Source organism: Orbicella faveolata, unplaced genomic scaffold (assembly GCF_042242905.1).
Source record: "Orbicella faveolata isolate gen_17 unplaced genomic scaffold, um_ofav_v1 contig_13, whole genome shotgun sequence".
In the NCBI taxonomy this organism is placed as follows: Eukaryota; Metazoa; Cnidaria; class Anthozoa; order Scleractinia; family Merulinidae; genus Orbicella; species Orbicella faveolata.
This window is the reverse complement of record NW_028301540.1, coordinates 23643421-23670709: the sequence shown is the minus strand read 5'-3', so window position 1 is coordinate 23670709 and position 27289 is coordinate 23643421. Positions and strand designations below refer to the sequence as shown.

Genomic DNA, 27289 nt, shown 5'->3' with positions numbered 1-27289 from the left:
AGTGAGATTAAAACGGTCAGACTATCTCTCTACGTATGCGCAAAGTCAAAAATCTCTGAGAATTTGCCCCCTTGACAAAGATTCATTGTGTAAAGTGATACCACTGACACATCAAGCACACCTGAGATCTGAGAAATATATACTTATCTTTTTGTTCAGTAATGACACGACACTGTTCCTCATTACCAGACCTCCTTCAAGGTCTCATTCCTAACATTTTTCCTACCCGGCCTCACTTAGCACATAACAGGCATCTAATTAAACCCGAACAAAAGCTTACGCAAGATCACTGCAAGACCCTGCAAAGTTAGCCAGATAAGGTAAGCGAATCTTAGCAGCTAAAAGAGCTATCTTATAACCTTACCAGGTTACCTAAACGAACTATGAACTCTCAAAATATGAGCAATTCGCCCTTCTCCTAAACTGCTTTCTCGAGTCCTGGCGAAAGGTTGACATATATGTCTTACCAGAGGTACCTCGCGCCGGGTCATTTTATATTCTCGAGTATCGACGTTCCCCGGACAAAATCAAAGTAGGGACTAAAATGTTCGTGAAAGGACTCACTCACTTAGGAGAGGCTTTTGAAGGGCAGCATTGTTGGTACCACTTAATCATGACGAAGTTACCGGTATCAGTGGCGTAAAATAATGTTCATGATGGAGAAAGAGGAAGTTAAGTTTAAGACACCTGATATTGCACTCGAAGGTGTTGGGATAAACCCCTACTTCGACATCGCACGGACTAAAGCCGTACGGAAAACAAAGGCTGCAAGTTTAGCTTCTAAGCTGACAAATTAATTAAGACGTCGATTAGTAAGCCGAAGGAAAGAGAGCGAATAATGAATAAAATAACTTAAAAGCGACTTATGTTAATGAATTGCATAATCCTATGTTTCACTGTCTGATCCCTGTTCAAAATCAACAAGATATTTCTCAGTCATTAAGAGTCATTTCCAATAAAACATAGGTATGGCTATAAAATAGGTGTAAAACATACAGCAGTGGGCAAAAAAGCAGCAAATCAGTTGGTGGAAACAGAATAAATATGAATCAGTGCTGACTCGATCCAATGCACTCTTGATGTGTGATCCTAAACCACAAACAATGTTGCTGGTGACACACGATCGTCATTTAATTTGCTACTCTCTTCATTGTTTTGAAGTTACTGCTATGGTTACTGTGTCAAATCATTTGACATTGGCGATACCGAGTGAGATAACATCAGTCGCAGTCGACTGCCCGGCTAAACTCACGCGATTATGACAAAGAACTAACTGCCGATTAAGTACAGCAATTAAAAGGAGAGAGAACACTTCATGATTCATGTGATGAAATACCAATGCAGGGCTCATAAAATCGTTAGTTATTCTAATTCTCAAACTGGAGGAACTGTGTTTCAGTAGACTAAAGCCATAAAGTTTTACTCCTATTAACAATGAACCAAGGAAACCGGTCCCAACATGCAAGACCTAATTTAGTTTCACGAGAAAGTAATTGGCCTAGTTTGTCGTTAGTTTAGCGTCCGTAGTTCCCTGCTTAACCAGAATTCAGACAGTCGTCTACTCCCTTTAAGGATCATTAATTTATTTTTCAGTGCGTCCTGTTCCAGAGGCCCAGACACACTGTATAGACGCTTAGATGAGGATACTAGCTAGAACCTCAATTATCGGTTAAATTCGGCGATTTTTGAGCTACCAGTCAAAATTCCAGCCCATTTCTATCGAGTGTCGCAGATCTCAGAAATCTTGAAGTTAATAGAAAAAAATATGCGCTATTTCTCAACTCAGCGGCAGTTAATTTGGACCAATTTTTGGGAATTAGTCAAACCCCATGCAGACCCCTTGTATATACAATACTTTATACATACTAGTTATGCGACGCTTTTGAGTGGCATACCATGACATATCCCACAAGTCAATCGTATTTTCTCGGAATACACACGATCCTTTAGGTTAGGTGTCTATATCAAGAAAATACAAGTGACAAGTAGGATATTCCATAAGCAATAAACCACTCTTTCTATGGGTTTACCGGCGCAATAAACCACGGAGGATGTTGAGAGAACACGAGAAAAATAAAGCTTGTAATTCACGCCCTGTTAGGCGAGTGATTTACAGGCTTTTCGAGTGTTCTCCCAACATCCCTAGTGGTTTATTGCGCCGGTAAACCCATAGAAAGAGCGTTCTATCGCCTTTATGAAATAACTATGGAAAAAGCCTGACAATGGGAGGAAAATTTATTGTACTTTTGCGATCAAGTTGCTTATTCCCATCAAATTCATGAGATGACGCGACAACCCAATCACAGCAAATGAAAGAATGAAAGCACAGACTCCGCACCGGACACGAAATCCGCAGAGCAAAGCGACGAAAACATTTCACGTTAAGAAAGTTTTAAGAAAGGAAAGGAAAAGGTTATCGGTGAAAGGCAAAAAAAAAAAAAAAAAAAAAAAAAAAAAAAAAAAAAATTACAATCAACTCACAAGTATTCTGACGGGGAAATGCAGGGATTCGTAGGTGGGATCGGTCATCACGAAAGTAAAAGGCTGTACAAAAAGTGTGCAAGTAGTCTAAACTTCATGTGCTTGGCGACGTGATTCAACGCAGTGTGTAACGATAACTTTCCAAAGTTTTGCGAATGAAATAAAGGTTAGTTACAGAAACGCTGCTTCCAAAATTTATTCAAAATTTATTTACTTATGTGGAAGGCTATGAAGTCCGTGTTTCTCGGTATTTTGCTAAATGAAAACTATTGCCTGAAAGCTAAGCTTATGGAAACCAAATTCATTTATCGTGTTAAACTCAAAATGTCTAATAGAAAGGAATATTTCCCCTGCTTTTTTGACAACCCAAATTGATCAGTCAAGCCCAGCGGACTCTATCCTCCACAGACCGTGGAAAGCACCCCCAAAAAGGATTTAAAACTTCCTTAATTTTAATCTCAAGCGTAATCGGAGTAGGCGTAAAATTTTTGCCGTGGAAAAAACAGATAAAGCTTTATATGACGACCAACTTCAGGTCCTTTTTTTCCTCGCAGATTTCTATGTTGAATGAAAAGATATTCCTGTTTTTGATATCTCAGCCAGTGAAAGGCAAAACTGTTTGTTACATTTGTTATCGCTAGAGTTCCGAGTTCTCCTGTTTCCGCATAGAGCTGCCATAGATCGGAAACCGTGGTTTACCGGTACAATAGATCATAGGTTTAGCAACTCTATTGACCAATCAGAGCGTACGTAGTATCTCAGTTATTTTATAAGTATATCACGAGAGAGTGTTGCAAAACTATTTTATACCAAGCCATAGAAAATAAAGTGGCTAACATAATCAATGCAACATACGCGCGGCGCACGATGGGAAGGGTGGGTGTACAGTAATACCGTTGAATATACAACCGTCTCGCGTTCTGATTGGCGGTATTTTCTTATTCAGAATACCGTATTTATTACATTTATTACAGTCAGAAGTTAACCGAGTGGTAACAAATTGATAAAAACGATATATCCTCACATGTGAAGATATCAATTTTGAAAATGATCCTTTGTCCCTTTAACTACACTTAAATTTTTTGGTGTACGATCGAAACATCTTCGGATCTTGTTCGGTCGTCTTCGGCAATCTTCGGCAATCTTCTGTAATCTTCGAAAAATTTCCGGAAATCTTCGGGCAATGTTCGGAACGGTCGTCTGACCTTTGGACCAATTTTGGAAAATCTTCGGAAATCGTCGGAAAGTGGTCGGAATTCTTTGGAAAATCGTCACAAACGTCGTTATGTATTGTAAACATTTTATACAATAAAAAGAAAATTACACGTCCGCGCGGAGATACGAAATTTATCTTCTCGTGTTGAAAAATATTTCCTCGCTCACTCGTGAAATATTTTTCAACACGAGAAGATAAATTTCGTATCTCCGCGCGGCCATGTAGTATCCTCTATATAATTAACTAGACATTAATTAATTAAAATGGCAGAAGTGCGCGCCTGTAGTGGATGAATGATGCGAAGCCAGATAAAGCATCTGATTAGATAAAATACGAAGGGGAACCAAGAGAATGGGAAGGACAAACACTTCAAATAACTTGCGTTTCCCACATTCTGCATTTTTACTCTAATAACCTTTCTACATGCTCGCCCGTTTCAGAACTAGCAATTTCTCGATTCGATTTTATATTCATAAAGTTAGAAGAGAGAGAAAAGGTCTTATCATTTGATTTTGAACGCAGTGGCCTCATGAGCGTTACTTAAGACATTAGAACAGAAAAAGCTTGTCTTCTGCCAAGTTCCCTCCCTTAACGGGAGGCGTGTTGGCCTCGTGGTTAATGCGCTGGTTTCCGGATCGAGCGGTCCGGGTGCAAGCCTTGGCCGGGGACATTGTGTTGTGGTCTTGGGCAAGACACTTTACTTTTACAGTGCCTCTCTCCACCCAGGTAGGCTCGAATAGATTGTGCTAGTAAAAGTAGTAAAGGATTTTGCATGGACAGCTCCTTTGTGCTGGTCATTTTTTAAAATTTTATTTTCATCAACAAAGAGAACTGCGAGTTTTCTCCCGAAGGCAACGTGGCTGACGCCATTTTGCAACATTGCCTATGAAAGTTACTGGGACCGACCATACCATCTACACCTATTTCCGGTTCCGGTGAACTCTTGGTGACCGCTGCCAGTCTCGTCTCCCAGGGGTTCCTGTGGCCGCAAATGCGGCTAAAAAAAATTATATGCATATGTTCCGGAGTCAACGAGTCTACAAAAATGATTTCAGGCTTGTAAAAATGTGTTGATTATGATAGCAGTGCTACCATTTAATACTTATAAAAATCAGCAAAATTTATTCTAGTTTCTCCAAATTTTGCCAAAAATTATGCTAGCACAATCTATTTGAGCCTACACTCAGGTGTATAAATGAGTACCGGCGAACTTAATGCTAGGGATAACTCTGCAATGGACAAGCATCCCATCCAAGGGGAAGTAGAAATATCCCTAGTCACTTTATGCTACAGAAACCGGGATACAGACTTTACCAAAGAAATTAGAACAGAACATGAACAAGTCTTCTGCAAAGTTCACTGCAAATGAACTACAAGTTTGTAACGTCGTTTTTTAGACCTAGAACCTGACACAGTCTGCGAGTCTACCTACGTAAACAGCCCTGCTTGCCCTTCCCTTCCCACCGGCGTTAAACCGTAACCTTTGGTAGGTCTGGCGTTCTTCGGTTGACTATATGTAGATGGAAAATAGTTTTCTTGACTATTTATATCATGTATAGAAAATGATTGTGTAGTATTGTAGCTAGGTGTAGATAAACTTTACTGAAATCGTTTTTAAAGTTTAAAACGTGATTTCACTTATCTATAGTAAAGATGGTGTGTGCATTATGATTGGCTAACATCAGTTTCTTAGTGCCAGGGGCCCCTGGCATGGACCTGCTCCTTTTAATATCTGTTTTCTTAAGTCACTGAAAAAGCTTTCTTGACCTAAAATGTGACTCATAGAAATAACGATTTCAGTGTGCGGGCTGGGACACAGTCCCAGCAAGATATAAGCCTTCTGACCAGATCTCTGAGGGGTAATTTAATTATGTAACAGTACTATTCCGATCTATTCCATGTCGCTTTGATACGAAATATCAAAAATAAATTTCATTTGTTTACAGAGAGAAGTTGGGACGCTGCTGCTTGACGGGAGAGACGATTGGTACCAAGATAGAAGCAAGATGGATGCCGAGGATCAGCAAATTTCCACTACATCAGAGACAGGTGTAACACCTGCCCCTTCTCCACGGTTCAAGTACCCACAACCCTAAACATATTTTTTAGCGCAAAACAATGTTGAAACATTCTTGATCATAATGCCGGAACCATTTTTGCTTTTGGTTACAACTGCGACTTTTTATGAATTTTTTAAGTCGTGAAAAATCGCTAAGAAGAACCGATCAAAAGGATCTGTGTCTAAAACGTTTCCTGACGCCCATTCAAGGACATCATTTACTCGCTTTAAGTTGTTTTAACATCTCTCTGAGCTAGAAAATGCATACAAAGTACGAAAGCCGATCAAGTTCTCACAGTGCACACTAAGCAACTCAGCGACGAGATTTGGCAAAATTTAATGACCAGGTTCGATCGATCGGCTCTTGCAGTGAAGAATGAGTAACGAATTACTACAAGAGCAATTTTTATGTGACTATTCTTATGTAACAATTCTTATTTGCTTGTGAAGACAAAGATTATTGGCCAACTTTATTTCTCGGAAAACAGCAATGCTTTTAAGAAGCGGACTATGAATGTCTGCGGGGGTCCAAAATTTTTCAATCCGGATCCCGCTGCTACTTTTGGCTTAATCCTACAATCCCGCCGCAGTCAGAATGTTTATCTCGATCCCGCCTGGTTAACGCTGCAGTTTTCCAGGTAACGTTCTTAACCTATGTTTTCTGTTTTTCATTTCGCATCCTACCGTCAATTTTTCAATCCGGATCCCGCTGCTACAGTCCTGCCGCAGTCAGAATGTTTATCTCGATCCCGCCTGGTTAACGCTGCAGTTCTCCATGTAACGTTCTTAACCTGTGATTTTCTGTTTTTCATTTCGCTTCCTACCGTCAATTTTAAAAGTATCCCACATCCCGTCGGTCAAAATCATACTTAGTGTAGCTCAAGTATTCCCAAAAAATCTTTTTCTTTGGCTTTTATATGCAAAGTGATAAGGAAAGCAACTCTTTGCGAAACCGGTGTGGCTTTGCAATGGACGTTCTCCATTGGTGAAGATCTTATTTGACAAAGTATCTAACAGTTTTTCGCTGCCAATTCTAATTAAGGTTTTGCTTTTGTGTTGAAATTCGAACAAACATATCAAAAGACTTTCTTCAAACTTTCTTCCGTACCCTTCCGTTTGCATACAACGCCAGCGCTTTTTTTTTTTTTTTTTACCGTAAACTCAGACTCGCGGTTTTACGCTTTGCGGGCTCGTACGGAGTTGCAGTCTTGCTGGAAGAGGGGATAAGTCGCGAAGAGATATACTCACGCTCAGATGTTAAGTTAAAAACGCATCCCTTGCCATTTTTGGAAACGTGTTTCCCAGGGCAGCTTCGATTCTCCGTTAGTAAGGTTGAGTTTGTCTGAGTTTACAACTAACGCCAATTGAAAGTGAAGAATGATCATCGCAGTAAATTTTCCAATTTACACAATTGGAAAGAAGAAGCCTGGAAAAAAAAAAAAAAATCAGGGCTTCAACAGAATTCGAACCCGTGACCTCCGCGAACACCGGTGCGATGCTCAGCCAACTGAGCTATGAAGCTACACATTGGGAACGAGGACAATTAACTGAGTTCATATCTTCCCGTGAGCAGTGAAATGATGTGGAGTATATATGAAATAATTCATATTTGAATTGCGGTTGTAGGTGAAAGTGAAGAATGATCATCGCAGTAAATTTTCCAAAATTTACTGCTATGATCATTCTTCAGTTTCATTCAAATATGAATTATTTCATATATACTCCACATTAAACGCCAATTGTTCAATGGGTTAATTACGCAATTCAGCGTATTAAATCTACAAATCGTTACATGATCTAACGGATAAGTGTTGGCAAAATAGACCACGCTATCCACAGGATAGTGATTTATCCGGTGGATAGTGTTATCCAACGTTTCAACAACTGGGACCAGATGAACATGGGGTTCTGAGTAATGGGAGAAATAAAGTTTAAAATGTGTGTTTTTCCTTGTTTTTCCTTTCTTTTCGACCTCCATTGGCAACTGAGTGTCCGTGGCGGGAGCGGGTATCCTCCCATAGCTTAGCTTACCGTGTCAGGGCAGTCGCATGTGTCAGAGTGAGGATGTTTGACTAATTTTGACAGTAGACAAATATCTGTTTTATTCTTTCGTAAAGTATATACTGATTTATACTACAAGTTCTCTCGATGCCTTACTGGGATGGCTACGATAGAATATTTAAGAAAGGAAGGCCTTATTCTAAAGTATTGAGAGCAACAGCGACACTGCATCAACAATATATTTGTACTGAATTATTTCTCTTTGTAGTTATAAGCAGCACACCTACAGATGAAGAATTATAAAAAATGGGTATTGACATTGCAAAAGATTGGATAAAGCTTGGGCGTCGCCTTGTCAGTGAAACAAAGCTTCAAGAAATAGATCAAGCTCATGACCAACTGTCTGAAAAGGGATACCACATGTTGAAGCACTGGAAACAAAGCAAAGGCACTGATGCGACCTACCAGGCTTTGTGTAACGCATTACAACATGAGCTTGTGCAGCGCAAAGACTTGGCAGAGAAGTTTTGTTACATCAAAGGTAATTAATTTCTATAATATTATATGTAGGTGCAGTGGTCTAGTGGTTTTGAATGTACCGGACGCCAGATAAAGCAGTCTGGGTTGGAGCCCAGGTTGGGGTCACTGTGTTGTGTTCTTAGGCATCAAAAGTTATTCTTTCAGTACCTCTCACTGCTCTCTTGCACGTGGTAATAAACAGGGCTATTAAAAATTGAAACTTTTCCATGCCACTTCAAGATCTCTAACATAATTTAGGGATTAAGGTTGGAGCGCAGCCAGGATGAGACATAATCAAGATCACAATAAAAACGTTCGCTGGCTAAAAATTTTATAAAAGAACATGAGCATTCGGCTGTAGATCTACAGCCTTCGACAGATAAAAAAATTGAATGCAAAATGATAAAATATATGAAAGAAAAGGCGAGATGAAAATAATAAGAAGAACAAAAGCAAAGAAAATGTGTAAGTGAAGTGACTATTGTTTGAAGAGAATACTATACTGGTTTAGAATCGGCTTAGAATTATTGTCAGCATGCTTGGTAGCAGAGGTGTGCGAAGCCTCCAAAGTTATTCTAATGCGAAAAGAGTTTTTGTCGATGACACTAGAATTGTCAAAATCTATAGGATGGTCGAATGACCATGCATGTTTCGCAATGTTTGATCCATCAGCACACGTTTTGACATTCCTGATATATTCTTTCTTAGGAGTTTCAAAACACCGGCCGGTCTCGCCAACATAACAACAATCACAATCGGCACAGGGTATTTTATAAATCACACTCGGTTGATGTTCAATAGATGGTCTGAATTTGGGAGAAGGAAATTCGTGTTGCAAAGACATGAAGGGCTTATTTACAACTTGAATGTCGTGCCTTCGAAGAATTATTCTTAGTGGTTGTGTGACACCATTGATGAAGGGAAGGACAGCAAAACTGTTAGGATTCTCTTGAGGCCCAAGCCGTTAAAAAAAACAAAAAACAAAAAAACATGCAAAACAATTCTTCAGGGGATTCTGTGTGAGTGGTTTGGAAAATTTACGCTTCAAGATGTTGGAAATAAAATAGGAGGGATAGTTGTTGGCTCGTAGAGCATCAGCGACGTGGTTGATTTCGATATTTTCCTTGCGATGTACCAAGGAGTTAATTGCGCGGTGTAAGAGGGTCTCGGCTTTGCTAATCTTGTGGCGTTTGTCATGGTAAGAAGAAAAAATTTAAAATCTGCCCGCGTGGGTTGCTCTGGATATACACCGATAGTGATCCTGTTATCCTTGCGGGAAACCAAAGTATCTAAGAAAGCGATCTGTTGGTCAGATTCCTCCTCAATAGTGAATGAGATGTGTGGATCGATGGAATTAAGTGTAGTGTGAAAGGAGTTGACAGCATTCCTTTTCACACCTTTTTTACACACTTTCTTCACGCACGAGCCTGAATAGCCGATGAAATCATTTTATTGTTGAACTTTGTCTTATCTAACAACTTCTTTATTTATGATGACAAGATATACAAACAGATCCATGGTTGCGCGATGGGTTGCCCCGTCAGCCCTGTGGTGGCGACTTGTGCCTGGAAACGATCGAAGACGTGATCATCAACACGTCTGAATTACAACCTAAAGTATGGAAACGCTATGTGGATGACGGCCTTTGTATCATTAAAAGGAATGCTGTCAACTCCTTCACACAAGCCGCGGCTTATGCTATCCGCGGCTTGAGTAAGACGAACTGGTTAAAATGTACCATTTATATGGTAAGTTCGCGTCTTATTGAAGCCGCGGCTTGTGTAAGCTACCGCTTATTTTCCTCGTATAAATGGCCCTATTGGGGCCATTTATACGAAGAAAATAAGCCGCGCAAGCGCAAGATTTTCCTGCGCTCGCGCATTTCCGCGATTCCTATGACTACCAACACAAAAGCGAGGCATTAGTCACGAATAAGCCGTAAATCATTCATACGAGCGATTCGCGTCTTATATAAGCCGCGTTCGTGTAAATGGTTCGTGGCTTGTGTAAGACGTGAACTGGTTAAAATGTACCATTTATACGGTAAGTTTGCGTCTTATTTAAGCCGCGAAAATAAGACCCGAACTTACCGTATAAATGGTACATTTTAACCAGTTCACGTCGTGGATGACATAAGCCGCCGCTTGTGTAAGGACACAAGCCGCAGCTTGTGTAAACGAGGGTTTTGAGCTAGGTTTAAATACGTCGTGGCTTATATAAGACAAGAAACCACTCGTATAAATGGCATCGCAGCTTGTTTTCGGCTGACGTAAGACTCGAGCTTACACTTCGCAAGCGCAAGATTTTCCCGCGCTCGCGCGAGAGCTCGCGCAATTCTGCGATTGCTACGACAACCAACACAAAAGCGAGGCATTAGTCACGAATAAGCCGTGAACCATATATACGAGCAATTCGTGTCTTATATAAGCCGCGCTCGTATAAATGGCTCAGTTCGCGTCTTATGTAAGCCGCGGCTGGTGGAATCCGTGACTTATTTTTCTCGTATAAATGGCCCTAACGTGTCCGGGTGACTCCTTGCCTTGCCGCCCACACAGTACTTTGCATTTTTTCAAAATCAATGTTGTCATTACGTAACGGTGCAACATTAATAGGGTCTACTGCTCTTCTTTCACTGCAGAAAACAAAGAATTGAGATCTGAACTTAGAATTGAACGAGAAAACAGCGCAGACCTTCGAAGAAGACTTACAGGTAGCACAGGTACGTTTTATAAGACTTATTTTTTAAACTTAGCGTAGTTCATATATAAATGCTATACATTTTCTTATATGGATACATCTTTAAAAGCCGGGATGTACTTTCCAAAGGAAACATGAGTAATTTGGCAGACCAATATCAACGCTATATGGCCCTATTCTCCTAGAGGAAAGCTAGGAATTAGTAGTATATCAACGCAATATTTGCACAAAATGTTCTTTTCATTTTGTTTAGTAAATTTTCAATAGTTTGCCATTTAGTATTGACCGCCGAGCTCTGTCTGCTGGGCACAAAAGACAACAGAATATCAATGATAATGAATGTAATATGAATCAATCATAAACAAGTGGGCGGAAAGTATCCTGAAAAACTCATAAGTGAGTCCAGACTTTCGTCTGCGAATTATCATGCAAATAATTATCCCAAGTCAGGATATTCTGAAATTCTTTCTTCGACTCTTTGAGGCGATTCTGTTTATTTAATTCAGCTCTGTATGCAGTGTGAAGGTCTTTCTCTGTGGAATGACATTACTCTACATCAACTGGTGTTAGAATCTGATTCAGTTTGGATGATAATCTTCCTTGCATCACCCATCATAATACATTTTTACTCCTCAAACTCATTAATAATTCATCAAGTTTAAACGACGGAAAAAGGCCAGATTTGTAGTCACAACATAAATCATCCAGCAGTCAGATGGCCAAATGCCAACTGAATATCCTCTTAAACATATTGCATTCCTCGACAGCACACCTCATCAACTGATTCCTGAAGTACCCCTCCTAAGGTATCGAATGCATCTCGCTAATCTGTGACTACTTCTAGTTAATTAGGTCATACCCCGAAGATCTTGACTTCCAATTTACACTGTAGAAGTCAAGATCTTATGCGCATCGAAGCACAAAGCAATAATAAAATCCCCCATAATAAAATAATCCCCAATAATAACAGTCCCCATCGGACTGCAGCCACACATTCAATATATCGAACGCACTATTCCTGGGTTTATTGACATTCTGCGGAAATTCCATACTCTTCCGAATCTACTTCTCTGCTCTTCACTTCAAAACTGGCACCAATCTCTGTTCCCCTCAGCTGTGTGCTTTATAATCCCACCATAACAATTTCAAAGCAAATCGCAATTTTAACAAAACAAAAACTTTTTACGACATTTTTCTCCATAAAATACACAGATTTAATCTCGCTAAAAGATATGTTTGGCGTTATAAACACTTTCAGCTCTAGAGATCGTATTTTGTCGAAAGATTCCAAGTATTCTCCTCTGGCAATAGATTTGCAGGATTCAGTTCATTACACCAAGTTTAGAACATTGCTTTTGAGTAAACGAGTCTTAATTAGTTCTCAGACTTATCGTACTCGTTATACCTGCTGTGAACGGGAGATTTCATATTTTCCTGTTGGATTGATTTCGCGATTAAATGTAAATAATTTTTGTGGGCAATTTTCCTTGTTGCCGTTAACGTCATCCACTCTTAGCTGAAAATGCCCCGTGATCTCTTGCAGCCAATAAGAGCAGACTAGATAGATAATAAGTGAAAAAATGACAAAAACTAATTGTAAGTAAACAATAAAAAATGAAATTAAAAAAGACAGCTTCTGTTATTACGAATGAATGTGTACAGAAAATGTAGGAAATAAAACTATCTTCTTCGTAACTCCGGCAGGAAAGGAAGCGGTGGAGACCGATAAAGACCGCGCTCGAATCCACAGTGCCAGAATGCGACAGATAGTTAGAGATATGACAGCTGGCACGGAGCAAAGACTGGAAACGCTTGAAGAAAACGTCAAAAGCCTGTCTGAATTGCTAAAGGAAAAAGATGGTAACAAAGTTATGGAGACGAGAGCCATTCAGGATATAGAGACCTTAGTGAAACAGCTCAAAGCGTCATTTGAAAACAGCGTGAAAGACGTTGAAGTGGAAGAGATGGAACACTTCGGAAAAGAACGCGATCAAATGGACTACTGTGAAAAGATTCCAGGAAAGCGCAAAATGTTAATCGTAAAATCGTCAGACTGCAATAATGATACCGTATTGAACGAAACCGCTAGTTGTGAGAACGAGTTGGCTGCGGACAGAAAACCGAATGCCGTCGAGCCCGACGATTTCCCTGTAAGTCTGGGCAGACAGGAAATGCAGTCAAAGTTTGAAGGTAAGTTTCTCGTGCGGGTACTTCTGGGAACTATATGCTCGCGGTTAACGGAAGACATTTTCCCGTAATGGGGTGGCCGATTTCCAAACTAATTGTTCTTGTAAGCACCAAAGAAACAATTCTTTGGTTTGAAAGTATTTTTATATCCTTTTTAGCCTCTTGATGCATCTCTTGATGCAAACCGCGCAAGTTCTTGTGTAAAAATAAATTTCTTGATTGTGATGATTGATGATTAATATGGTCATTACAAAAGAACTCAAAGGCAGAGTTACAAGTTAGAGCTCTTTTTAAGTTTTATGAATCACAGTTGTCTATAACAGTGTATGTATGAAGATGTAAAAGATGGCAAACATAGCTAATTTCTGACAACAAAATTTTCCTTTTAAGGTGGCTGAACACAGTTTTTGATACCTGTGTTTCATTCACCTTTTTCTCTAAAACCCTTGATCCCGCGGTCGCCAAAAATGGCAGCAAGTTAACAACACAAACTTTGGTTTTTTGATGGTTAGGCTGACGTATGTGCCGTTACCATGGCAACATGAATATATATAAACAGGCCTTTAAAATTGGTTTCTTTATTTGTAGAAAATTTAATCATTAGATTTTCTTTATAATTTGCATGCAACAAGCTTGTAGCGATTCTCACAAGTTAACACCATTTTGCTAATAATTTAACAGAGAGATCTTTAGTCATCCCTTGTGGAGGGTTCACTGGAATATCTAGAATTTCCTTTGTTAGAATTCAATTATTTTTACTACCCCAGTTACTTATTTCCTAAAGTATATTCGTGCCAAAGTGGTTCTCGAGAAATAGGCGTATTCCGACAGTACAATTTTTCATCCAATCGCAATTTTTTGACTTATTACGCATGCGCTGCATTTAACTGGTTTCTCTCGGTAACAAAGAAAAGCTGAGAATCGCTGGGTTCTTTGCATCGTTACCTTTTCTAACATATCTTTGTCATAAAAGACTAAAGCCATCAATACACTGCGTTCAATTATAGAAAAAAATGGCACAGATAGTGCGGGTGTTGAGTAAATAAAATGATCGCTCTATTGAAGGCATGTTTGTTTTTTGCAATCCTTGTGCGCGCGCTGAATTGCATCAGCAAAAGCGCGCGCAAAAATTGTGTTCGGCCATCGTAATGCACGTTGTGGTGGCGATGTTCGGCCTTCTCAGTGGGCCTCATCAGTACAGTGCTGATGCTAGAATGGAGGAGAAACCATATGTTCACCCCAAACGATCCCTCACTTGTGGTATCGTCTAAGCCATGCCAGAGTGCTCAAACTAGATAACTAGTGTGCATGCATAAAAAGTACTGTTCCTTAGTATTGTCCTGTCATTTTCGGCTGTTTACTATTACCATAGCAGAGGGTGCAAAATGTCAGCGTTAATTTACAAAATTGCCACGGAAATGCTGGCGCGAAATTTCTCGATAGTAAAGGGAAAAAAAAAAAAACCAGGATTGTACACGTAATTTGTCACCCACTATATTTAAAAGTAGACAAATAGTATACTCGTGAAATTAGGAAATAGTGTCACCTGTCACCATGTGATTACCAATACTTATTTTTATTTTCAAATTAGGTTCTAATTTAAAGTCACTTGAAATCTCGCATCAGGATTTTCCTGATGCGATTACTAGACAACTCCTCTCGGTTTCTGTCAACGTTGATACTTGGCTTAGGGGGTCGCCCCTCGCCAACAATCAACTTTTGAAAACTTCCAGCTTAAGGACCAGTTGTTTAAAAAAGCATACGTTTTGAAAACTAACAAAGTGTTGTTTTGTACAGGAAATCAAAGTTGTTCAGAGTATCACAAGCTGGAGGAAGAGCTTGGCGCTCCAAAAACAGAAATGGAGGAAATTAAGTTGAAACACAACAAAGAGATGAAGACTTTGGAAACAGAGGAAGAAAGGAAAGCTAATGCAAGACTAAAGAGACTCGATTCTGTACGAGTAAAGTATTTGGAGGAAGAAATCGATCATCTAAAGACAGAAATGGAACAACTTAAGCTCAAACACAACGAAGAGAAGAAGACATTGGTAGCAGAGAAACAGAACAGAGACGCGAAGTTAAGGGAAGCTAACACGAGACTAGAAAGGTTGGATACCGTCCGTGTAAAAGAATTGGAGGAGGAACTCCATCATGTTAAGACAGAAATGGCGCACCTTAAGTTCAAACATAACGAAGAGAAGAAGACTTTGGTAGCAGAGAAACAGAACAGAGAGGCGAGGTTAACGGAAGCTAATGCAAGACTCGTTCCTGTCCGAGTAAACGAACTGAAGCAAGTAATTGAAAACCTAAGGGAAGAGAAAAAAGAGATCGAGTCTCAACTCCTTAGCGACAAGAAAAGAATAGAGAGAGAGTTACACGAGAAAAAGAAAAGTGAAGTGAAAGTTAAACGCAAAACTGAGCGTCTCACAAAAGAAAACGAGGATTTCCTTAAAAGGATTAAGGAGCTAGAAAACAAGAACAGAGCGCTGGTAAAGAAGAACAATAATCTCTTGTCGAAAATCAAGACTGTGGAATGTGAAACAAGCGAACACGATGAACCAAAACCCGAACTTAATCGACTTTCCCCTGAACTAGAGCAACTTCGCGATGAAGATAAATGCCTCAAAAATAAAAACGCAGATTACCTTCGAAAGATTAAAGATCTGGAAAAGCAGATCAAAACGCTGGAAACGAATAACAACAACCTTTTATCGAGGATCAAAACTGCGGAACGTGAAACAAGAGAATGCGATAAAGTAAAAGCCGAACATCATCGACTTTTTTCTGAAACAGAGCGACTTCGCAAGGAAGATCAGAGCCTCAAAAAGGAAAACGAGGATTCCCTTCAAAAGATTAAAGATCTGGAAACGAAGAACAACAGCCTCAAATCGAAAATCAAAACTAAAGAATGTGAAGTAGAACAACTTCGCATGGAATATAACGACAGCATCGCAAAAGCAAACGCGAATTCTTTTCAAAAGATTGGAGATCTGGAAAAGAAGATTAAAGCGCTGGAAAGGAGGAACGAGAGATTCCGGAAGGAATTGGAAACTAAGGAATGTGAAAACTGCAAAGTACTAGATGCGGAAGTCAATAAATACAAGAACGCTGTAAACCGTAAGTATTAACTCACATTTTCCGTGTTTGTAAATATTGTTTGAGCGGTCAGAGTTGATGATTAAAACCCTAAGAAATGTTGGATCTGACCTAAAAATGTTATAAAATGATAACTTTTCGACAAAGTTCTCTTTGCCTTCTTCAGAGTAAAATAACTAGAATAATTTGTCTTAAGACATGCTTTGATCTCTAAGGGGCACAATAAAAGGCAAATAGGCCTTAAGGAGAGGCTAGCGTTCATTTACAGTATCGGTATTTAGCGTGGAATGCCAAGATTCTGATGATAAGCGTTTTTATCGATTGCTGACGCCACGTTGTAGTACTTCTACGTACTTGGGATGAATATCATGTTCAGTCGTTTCCGCGTGCTGTTCAATTGCCGATTCATTGTTCCTCTTGTACCAGGCTTGACCTCTGCCCCCCCCCCCCCCCCCCCCGAGAGTTCCAAGATCTTTTGCTTTCGCCTATGCATACAAACGAACACGATCTACAATTGACTTTGAAAACAATTCCAGTCACTTGATTCTCGCTTGGGCGCTCTTTTGCTTCCCTGCGTGGTGCCTATGGCAGGCTCCTGCGTCGGTCCACAAGACTTTTCACCACTGTTCTCTTGCTCTGTGCTGGGCTATAGGAGTCAAACGATCGGTACTTGTTCGTGTGAGTGACCTTACGGTATACACTCACTTCCACTCGACTATCGGGGAGGACTGTGGTATTAGTGTCCAGAAAAGCATTTGTTGGGTGACCTGTGGGCGCTGACGGCATCTCTAAGGTGAATTGAATGTGTGGGTTTATAGAGTTTAGCTGCTTATAGAAGGGTTCGAAGTCGACGTTCTTTAGGCAGGCGTTGGAGTATCCCCACCACCTGGGCTTGACTGATGATGAGGTGAAGGCTTCTTCCTCCGCTTGCTATATTGTTAACTCTGCGATGACAGCACTAAGAGATGAACCCATGGCATATCCAAGAACTTGATAATATTGCGTTCCTTCAAACGTGAACTGAAAAAGCTGTTTTTTTAACTCGGAGGAGAGCAAAAGAAGGCTCTGATTATTCTGTTTCAGGTTTGCATGCGTTTTCTAATCAACAGTTTCTTGGAGTTTCCGTTGTACGATACCTATAGTGAGGTCGACTGGTATCGAAGCAGGAAACCCCTTCGAAGGATGCTATCAGCTCATCATTGCGAATTCCTTTGCGTTTTGACGGAATAATCGTTTTTGCTCTGAAGATGTTTCTGGATGGAGACCAAATGCTTAGAGAAACGATAAGTTGGGGCACGATGCAACTGTTGCTGGGGCGCAGAGGCACTTGAACGTTTTCGCCTCCTGAAAGGGTGAAATGGTTTTCCTGTTGCTACAGCTGTATCTAAATGGATGTTTGGTAAGCCATAGAACGATGCTGGGATGGAATCTTGATTTCAGTACTCTGCTTCAGTTAGATCCCCTCGTCTTTTGAGATACGAGAGTTTGTTCTGAAGGTCTTGTTCTACCTAAGCTGTCGGATTCTGTCTTTTGTCTGTGACTGGCTCTTAGGTTTTCTTATCCTGGAGCATTTCACGAAACCTGCTGCTATAATGTTTTTTTGTTCAGCACAACTGCGCAGTTTTCTTTGTAAGCTTTTACGCTTGCGATGCTCTCATCGCTCTTTAGTTTTCTGAAGGCTTTTTACTCTTCTCTTGTAAGATTCCGCTCCTTTTGGGGGATTTGCCTTGCCTTAGAGTGCTGTGAACTTCGCTTTTCATGATGTCTTGACGTTCGTGTGGCAGACGATGCATTGCAGATTCAACTGAAGCGAGGATTTCTTTAGTCGGTATATGCCATGGTGTAAATGCGAAGTTCCAGTTCCTATTCGGAGATGCTAACAACCCATCTTCTCTTAATATCCTCTTCGCCTCGCGTCGAGGTTTCCTTCAACTTTCTTAGATTTCTTTTCTCAACTTAAGTTTTTAGACTCGCACATTTCTGTCGGTACCTAATTTAACCCTCCGCAGCGCTATCTTGAGGTTCTGCTTTCGATTTTTGATTTTAACGCGTCTTTGTCTTAATCGAGAATCTGTAGTTTACGGTGACATTCCTTTATGAGAAAGCGTAAGCATTTCTAGCCCGTCTTATGTGTACCGTCCCAAGCCTTGGGGTTGTCGATTGGCAGTCGGGACAGCGTGAATTGTGGTAAAATACCGCTCTCTTTGCTTTGGTGTGGATAACGCAGATATAGTTTGCATGGCACCTGTGTTGTTAAGTTCTTTTCCAATCGTCTTACTTCATGTAGGGCCTCCACGCCTCTTGTATCTCAAAAAGGCAGGGGATCTAACTGAAGCGAAGTACTGGAAGTTTTCACTCTAGAATCCTTCTATGGCTTACCAAAGATCCGTAAGATACAACTGCAGTAACGGGAAAACCATTTCACCCTTCCAAGATGCGTCAATTTTCAACTGCGTCCGATCAGCAGTTGCATTAATGGTGCTCCAACTCTCTCTAGGCATTTGGCCTCCATCCTGCAACATCTCTAGAGCAAAAACGGTTATTCCGTCAAGAACGTCAATGAATTCGCTAATTTCATGAGCAGTCAAAGAGTAACCAATGATGAGCTGATAGTATCCTTCGATGTGGTTTCCCTGTTCAATTCGATAACAGTTGACCTCACTATAGGTATCGTAAAACGGAAACCCCAAGAAACTATTGATTGGAAAACGCATACAAACCTGAGACAGGATCAGAGCCTTCTTTTGCATTGCTCTCCCTCGAGTTAAAAAACAGCTTTTTGCACATTTGAAGGAACGCAATATCATCAAGTGTTTGGATGCGCTATGGGCTCACCCCTTAGAGCTGTCATCGCAGAGTTAACAAATGGAGCAAGTGGAGGAAGAAGCCCTAGCCTCGCACCAATCAAGCCGAGATTGTGGCAACGGTACGTCGACGACTCCAACGCCTGTCTAAAGAAGGACGACGTAGAACCCTTCCATACGCACCTCAACTCTATAAACCCCCGCATTCAGTTAACCTTAGAGACGTCGTCAACGTCCACATGTCACCCAACAATTGCTTTCCTGGACACTAATACCACACTTCTCCCAGATGACTGAGTGGAAGTGAGTGTATACCGTAAGGCCACGCAAACGAACCCATCATTTGACTCGCATATTCCAGCACACAGCAACAGAGCAGTTGTGAAAACTCTGATCTCATGGACCCAGCCAGGAGCCTGCCATTGAGCACCAAGCATGGAAGCAGTGACGAACAACGCGTTGTCAGCGATCTGAAAGCCAATGGATACCCGGCTAAATTTATCGAGAAGCCATGCGAAGAGAGAGAGAGAGAGAGAGAGAGAGAGAGAGAGAGAGAGAGAGAGAGAGAGAGAGAGAGAGAGAGAGAGAGAGAGAGAGAGAGAAACAAGACAAGGGTGGCACAACAGCTTTTGCCTTAATCAAGTTAAGGATGCTAAAAGAGTCTATGAAAGAATCCTGCGTATTCTGGGCCAAAAGAAAGTTACGACCGCTTTTCGGTCGATCAAAATACTTGGTGATATACTCAAGAAACCTAAAGAGCGCCCAAGCGTAAATCAGGTGACTGGAATTGTTTACAAAGTCAATTATAGATCGTGTTCGTTGGTATACATCGACGAAAGCAAAAGATCTTGGAACTCTCGAGGGGCAGAGCACAAGCCTGGTACAAGAGGAACAATGAATCGGCAATTGAACAGCACGCGAAAACGACTGGACATAATATCCATCCCAGCCACGTAGAAGTACTAGAACGTAGCGTCAGCAACCGACGAAAACGTTTTTTTTTTTCCTTAGAATCTTGACATTCCACGATAAATTCCGATGCTGTAAATAAGCGCCAGTTTCTCCCTAAGGCCTATTTGCCTTTTATTGTGCTCCTTAGGGTTCAAAACATGTCTTAAGACTCTGTTAAATTATTCATCTAGATATTTTACTCTGACGAAGGTAAACAGAACTTTGTCGAACACTTATCATTTTATAGCATTTTTTGAGGTTTTAATTCCGTGTTTTTATCAAGTTGAAGCAACACGAGTGGAAGTTAAGGAGAACGAGAAACACGAGTCGACAGCTACGCGAGATTTTTCTCAGGTGTTTCTATAACTCGGTAGTGTTTTTTATATATTTTCAGATAACAGCCCAAAGAAAGTATCGAACAACGTGATTACGACATCTGTTCCGTGTTTCTATCGAGTTATGAAAACAGAATTTTTAACCAATCAACGCGCTTTTTTTTTTATTTTGGGCTATTTTCTAAACAAAAAAATAAAAATAAATACGTAAATATGGAAATAAATAAATAATTTTATTAAAACCATTTTGAAATCACTGGTTATCCTTGCAATCTGATTGGCTCGCAGCAGTGCGATTTATTCACGAATCGCACTATTTTTTTCTCTATATCGCATCTTTTTCTCAGCCAACGAGAATGGGGCAGTAAAACAAAATAACTAATCAGATTTCAAGGTTAGTTTAAAGTGACCAATAAAATTTCAGGAAAATGAAAGACTAAAAGCTATCGTGTGGTGAATTTTGCAACTATTATTGCCAACTTTGTTGTTGTTGGTTTTCTTTTTTCTTTTCAAAACAATTGACAAATTTAATTATTTAGTTTCCGAATTACGATTATGAGCTCCTTCAGGCTGAAGACCTACTTTAAGGGAAGTTTCCAACCTTCAGTGTCCATTTTGACGAATATTTTGGCGATTTTTCTTCATCATCTGCTTAAGATCCATATGATACCGAGTCCAGAAAACGTAAACAAACGAAAACCACACAACAACAAATTCATAGCACTCTTAAGAAGGTAGATGTTTCCACGTTTCCTGTAGTTTCAAAAGAAGCAATACAAGAGCTCAACTCTGTCACTGTGAATAAACATAGTCAAAATACGGCCCGATCCACAAAATAGTGAATGAGCGAACGTCTTCCAGGTCTTCCTAGTGCAGTCGAGCCATCTTGAAAATATCTTGAAACAAATGGCGCAGCAAGAACTTGACAAGGTTCCGAGTTCTACGTTGAGGTCACAAAAAGAAACGGAGATGATGATGATCTGAAATCTCTTAAAATCATGCAGAGAGCCATTGAACGGGTATTCAAAAGAGAAAAACTATCCAGTGGACATCGTGAATTCGAGGGAGTTTCACAACTCGAAAGAAATCCATCGCAGAATTACACCGGCTGCACCTTCAAATTCCTTCTCCAAAGTCTAAGCCTCAATCACAGAGGAAAGGAAGGCCTTCAATCATTGATTCAGACGACGAGAATTGAAATTTTATGTATGAAGCAGACTGTTTTTGTTCTGACTTCAGAACTGCTTGTTCCTTTGATATACTCGAATGAGTTTTCGTCACATGACATCGTTTTGCATACTAAATGAGATGCAAAGGTGTTTCCGGTTCCGCTATTTTTAACAAACCGGCTAAACGGAACAATACATCAAAATCTAAAATTTAATTAAGGCGATTTGAAAATGGATCTAACAAAGTGGTAATTGAGCTTCGTGTCGTACAATTTTGGACTGAAATCATGCCTGTGATTTCAAAGCGAACTCGCGCTGAGCGCTCATTCGATTTTGAAATCACGCGTATGATTTCAGACCAAATTGCACTCCACTCAGTTTAATTACCATCATATATGTCACCTTAATCATGTACCCTCTATTTTCACTTCAAACTTCTTGCCCTACCTAGTAATGTACAGTACGTCTGTGTCAGTTCACGTTCTTTTTGACGCGCTTACATGATCCCCAACTGAACAATCGCTCATTGATAGGTTCTTCAGACGTTATTTAAAATTTTTCTGTCTCAAGCAAAACAAAACCAGATATGATTTAAAATGATGTTTCCTAAGTTGAAATTCATTTGCTTTGACGGTATTTTATTATATTTCATTTCTTTGAGTCCAAATAAAGTTGCCCCGGTTAGACGAGTTGACCCTAGAAGAGCGTCTATAAGGCAGGTAGAGTAGCCAGGCGCTAGGGTTACCCTAGTGCTCAGCTATGGTTACCCTACTGCCAGGGTAGCCCTATTTGCCTTGCAAACACGTCTATGAAAAATTAAAACTAAGTGGTAAAAGTAACACTCTAAATGATACTATTAAAGGAGGGTCTATTTCTTCGCGTCAAGCAAAAGTAAGGGCAGTGTCTTGTCGAAATCTTTGACACGGACATTCTGAATTAAATTTGACGAAGAACAAAACTCCCTGTCAAGAATTTTACAACCATTTCGCTAGTAACACCTGGCGAGTGCAGTGAGTTCTGTTCGAGCACGAAATCCTACACTTAAGTGCAAAAAAGGTTTCAACTTTAATTCGTTAGAATCTGTTACTGTTTCTGATATTTTCTTAATCCCTTTTTGGTGAATTTTCAATGTCAATGTAGTCTTAAGAGAAAAAATAGACCGGAAGGGTTCTCAGAGAAATAACTCTTTTGGAACCGTCAGGAAACAAAATCACAGAGAAGTAAACAAAAAAAACGCACTCTTTAAACGGTTGTTTCTTCTTTTTTTTTTTTCAGTTTTGCTAGGACGCTTAACCAAACTTCTTAAAAGTTTAAGTGGACATGCAATCAGGACCAAAATTTAAGCTTTTGATGGTGGGGATGGTTGTTGTTAGGATGTAACATTAGGGGCTAATTAAATCTTTCAGTAAGAGTGGGTAACCATATTCTTGATTCAAAATCTGAACCTTCCATTGGAGACAGGAGGAGGCAGATCAACACAAACATCCAAGCCGAACAACCCACTTACGGCCTCGTTTTCAAGCCTTCTCAATTCAAACCATCTCAAACAATACTTTTGGCAGCAATACAAATATACTTCCCAGCCAGTCGAAGGCTAATTTTCACCCAGTAAGCCCAGATACCCCATATGGAACGCCTATTTTTTTATGCCACTGACACTATCAGTGTTGCTTTTAAACTCGCGGATAGACGAAGCGTATAGAAACGTGTTTGTTGCGGGGACTCCGATATGTAAGTGTGTCGCTCACTCAAGTGTAGACACTGTTCGTAATTAGTCTGCCCGGACGAGAGCGCACGAGTCCGATGCCAAAAAGTAACCAAGCCGGACGCCATATTGGAATAGTAACCGAGCCCGACGCCATATTGGAATAGTAACCGAGCCTGAAGCCATGTTGGAATACTAACCGTTCAGTCACCGCTAGGCTTTCTGCCCAAATTCATGATTTTTCACACGACCATTAGGTGTTTCGTTAAATTGAAGTGGAGTTCGAATGTTTGAATTAGTACTATGGCCAACTTGAAGGCTGAGTTTCATAAACCTTTGACTCGTCCAGGCGTTAAACATGACCAGGAGATGAGCATTTGTTTGCTGGAAAGTGACCTGATATGCTAATGTGGTAAGCTTGGATGAGAATTTGTCTTATTCGTCGACCTTAATGAACTTATATGAGCGAAGCGAACAATTTTCAATGAACGAAACAGCTATTGAAAACAGGACAAACATCGGCACCACAATATAATATTGTAATTTCATTTTTGTAATTTAGTAACATCTAAACCTGAGGCCAGCCGAAATATTGTTTTAAATATACCACGTTGTGTCAGCCTTGCAGTAGTCTTTGACTTATTATCCCTTTACTTTTCAAGTTTGGCTGATTATAGTTCTCCTGTGAGATCCAACGTTCACTCAAGCAGCACTTTCGTTCGCAGCTTTGCAGTTTGTATGAAGTTTTTCATGTTGAGTTGCCCACGTTCAACCGACATCGAGTTAAGTTTCGAGATTAAAGTTGTGTTCTCTATACTTGTCGTGTTTATTTTAGTACGTTGATCCGATCTCTAAGTGGGATGTAAAATGCACAAAAACTTAGAAAGAAATTCCCAAATACTTGATGTTGATAAGCTTTTAAAAATGAATTCTACCCTGTCTTTTGTTTACGCTTTTTCTTCTTGAATGAAAAGATAACTGAGGGAAAGAAAACCCCTGTGAGCTGGTTGGAACACATATTTATGGGTCGACAGATTTTTCGGATCAACACTGAAAATGCTTGCAAAAGAGTCTATTTATTTTGATGTATTTAACGGATAATAATATACAGAGACACGCGAAAAGAAGAAGTAAAGTGTTGAAGAAGTGCTGTCTCATAAGAAACCTTACCTATAGCCTTGAATGAAATGTAATGAAAATCATCTGTAAGCTCGTACGACTTGACTACATGTAAATTTTCCCACCTGGCAGACAAAAATCAACATCATGATCTGGGTGTGGGGAAAGAGGGGGGAGTACTCTATGATTTTTTTGGGCAGGAGTGTCCTCTGTGACCCAAGAACCCTTAGCCTTTACCACTCCATGTTCAGCTGCAATTTTGCCACCCTAGCTATATTCTGGACGTAGGTGTTTGTAATTTGTGTGTAACAAAAGCGAACGAATCAAGCGTACCCTTTGTGAGATAAGTGCTACCATGCGTGGTATGAACCCGGCTTGTTTTAACAGCCTTTAATAATACACCAGTGATAACAAGTTCACCAACATGTTTCATCTCTAGATTACTTAATCCACGAGTTTGACCATAGGTCTTCTTTGATTATTACTTATATACAGGCGCTTTCCTACCTAGTGGAAAGGAATTTTACAGCTCTACTGGCGTCTTATCTACCTTGAATAGAGATAGCTCAGTCAAACTTGTTGCTACCCGATCGTCTGAAGGGCCGGGAAAAGCAAGTGATATATTTCACCACAGCAAAGGCAAAGAGAGTGGAACAGCTGCGATGAAGGGTTCCTGGTGGTGTGTTGACTTGGGCGAAAATTATCGCTTGGTTATCACACACTACGCTTTAAGGCACGGAAAAAAAGATGGTGAATCAATTCTTCGAGAATGGAAGCTTCAGGGATCCATAGACGGTCTCATATGGACAGATCTTAACAGTGCTAAGGATCCAAATGACCCCCTACAGTTCCGTGATCCCTCTCCATATTTTACAGGCAGATGGACAGTCGACGGCGAAGTGGGGGCCTTTGGTTACTTCCGTATTTTGCAGACAGGCAGGAATTCCTCTGGCAAATATGGAATTTATTTATCTGGACTCGAGTTATACGGAACACTCGCCAAGATATAACCTGTTTTAAGTCCTGTATAACACTACGAGCTATGAAAATTTTAAGGATATCAACTGAAGACCAGGGAACTCTAAATATCAAGAATTGCCAGAAGAAACCCCTTGGTGAACTATCTCGAAAATAAGACTAAAACTTGCCCGAGAGGTTTTGATTTTGAGAAATCCAACAAAAAGTAGACTTGCGGTTTTCGCGCTGCGGTCGCCATTAAATTCAGCCGAAAAATTGGGCATATTCACATCACTCTCAGAGAAAGACGGTCGGCTAAATTGAGAAGTGGCGACATGGAGTTACTTGTGCTTGTGTGACCCTCGTAATTGCAGTTTTTACGCGTAAAAATCCTTTTCTTACACAGTTCTCACTATATGGCTTCTCAATTGCCCAAGCTGAAGTTTTTATATGCTGTAGAACAATAACAGAGCTTTGTAAAAACGTATTTTTCATTTAAAACTTCCGTGTACGAAAATTGCCTTCAAAAATGCCCTATCTTAAGGCTTTTTTCAAAGTGCTAAAAGCAGCAATCTTCAGGCGCCTCTAACCCAAAGTGAAAATGCACTTCTTGGCAATATTTTTATACCTTTGTGTTTTAATTGTGATACAAAACAAGCATGTAAAAGACAATTTTAAAAGGCCGAGCCGTCTTTCTCTGAGAGTGATGTGAATATGCATGCCCAAGTTTTCGGCTCAATTTAATGGCGGCCGCAGTGCAAAAAGTGCAATTCTACTTTTGGTTGGATTTCTCAAAATCCTAGACTCTCTGGCAAGTTTTAGTCTTATTTTCGAAAATAGTTCACCAAAGGGTTTGTTCTGGTTTGTTTGTTCTGATCTCAGTTTTGGAAGTCAATTCTCAATTATACTTAGAGTCCCTAGTCTAGCGCTTTTCTGTACTAAGGTTAAGCCATTCAAAAAATCTCTGTGAAAATAGTTTGTGTATACAGTGTGCACAATTCGCATTTAAAGAATTTAGGGACACTGCTACTCGAGATTTCCTGTGTGTCCGATTATAACAATTACTACTTTATCAGTGGTCTCTTAAAACCAGAAGTTAATTAAATAGCGTCCACTGTAAATAATTTATAGAAATCCTGCCTGAAGCACTTAGTTTCCAGGCAGACCTACAAAAGAGTCGCTATTCCTATGTAATAACTCAGTCACGTTATCTGAAAAAACACCAAAAAATTCCTGCCTAATTGTTATAAATTCCGAATTTGAGTGGTTTATTTAGATATAGTGGACTTTGATCAATATTTTTTTAAAGACAAAAGCAATACTAGGTACAACTATGAATATTGCATTCAAAGTTTTCTCTTCTTGCTAATGTGAGCGACGAGGCGAGTCTTTTCATGTAGTACTATACTCTCAAATCTGCTGGCAGCGTGGCTCTAAGAATCATGCATCAAAAATACTCTCTCAAGCTTGTGACGCAGAAGGGAATTTGGAATACGGTAAACGTGTTGGGAAAAAAGAATTTGTAATAGTAATTGGACTGAGTGGAGTAAAATTCAGGGAGTAATCGTATCTATAACGAAATTCTCGATCGTGATTGGTTCTCCGCGCGCCTGTTTGTCACGTAATCGGCGCGCGATCACGTGGGTGTGCAATTAGAGGTATCCAATTCGTGCTCGTCCGATTTTGAAATTACTCGCGCGATTTCTCCTTGAATTGTACTTTACTCGGTCCAATGACTGTTACTAATCGCGAGAGTAATTTAAAAATCGGACGAGCTCGAAGCCCGGGGCCGATTTGAAATTACGAGCACGATTACTCGCTGAATTGTGCGACACGAGGTCTAATTACTAATTAATCGTAACTATAACAAATTTCGGAATTAAAAATGCCCTTTGAGAACTTCCTTTGCGCGAAAACGTCTGTAACGCTTTTCATAGGTTTTGAAAAGTGTAGGAAACGGTGCCAAGGAAACCATTAAAGTGGACGTAATTGA

At 40.1% G+C, this 27289-nt stretch overlaps 1 protein-coding gene across 1 annotated transcript; it reads left to right on the top strand.

The window, feature by feature from the left end:
* Positions 1-245: 245 nt before the first annotated feature.
* On the top strand, positions 246-27289 carry LOC110058678 (uncharacterized). The gene is made up of 7 exons (XM_089285874.1): positions 246-320; positions 5644-5746; positions 8026-8298; positions 10915-10995; positions 12678-13163; positions 14958-16277; positions 24835-27289. Exons 3-7 carry the CDS (start codon positions 8064-8066, stop codon positions 25347-25349), a joined length of 2637 nt encoding a protein of 878 aa, XP_089142000.1. The 5' UTR covers positions 246-320; positions 5644-5746; positions 8026-8063; the 3' UTR covers positions 25350-27289.

Coding starts and splice junctions, on each gene's coding strand:
- LOC110058678 (XM_089285874.1), top strand. CDS start 8,064: ATGGGTATTGACATTGCAAAAGATTGGATAAAGCTTGGGCGTCGCCTT. Junction 10,996..12,677: donor AAGACTTACAGGTAGCACAG/GTACGTTTTATA, acceptor TAACTCCGGCAG/GAAAGGAAGCGGTGGAGACC. Junction 16,278..24,834: donor ATACAAGAACGCTGTAAACC/GTAAGTATTAAC, acceptor ACTTATATACAG/GCGCTTTCCTACCTAGTGGA.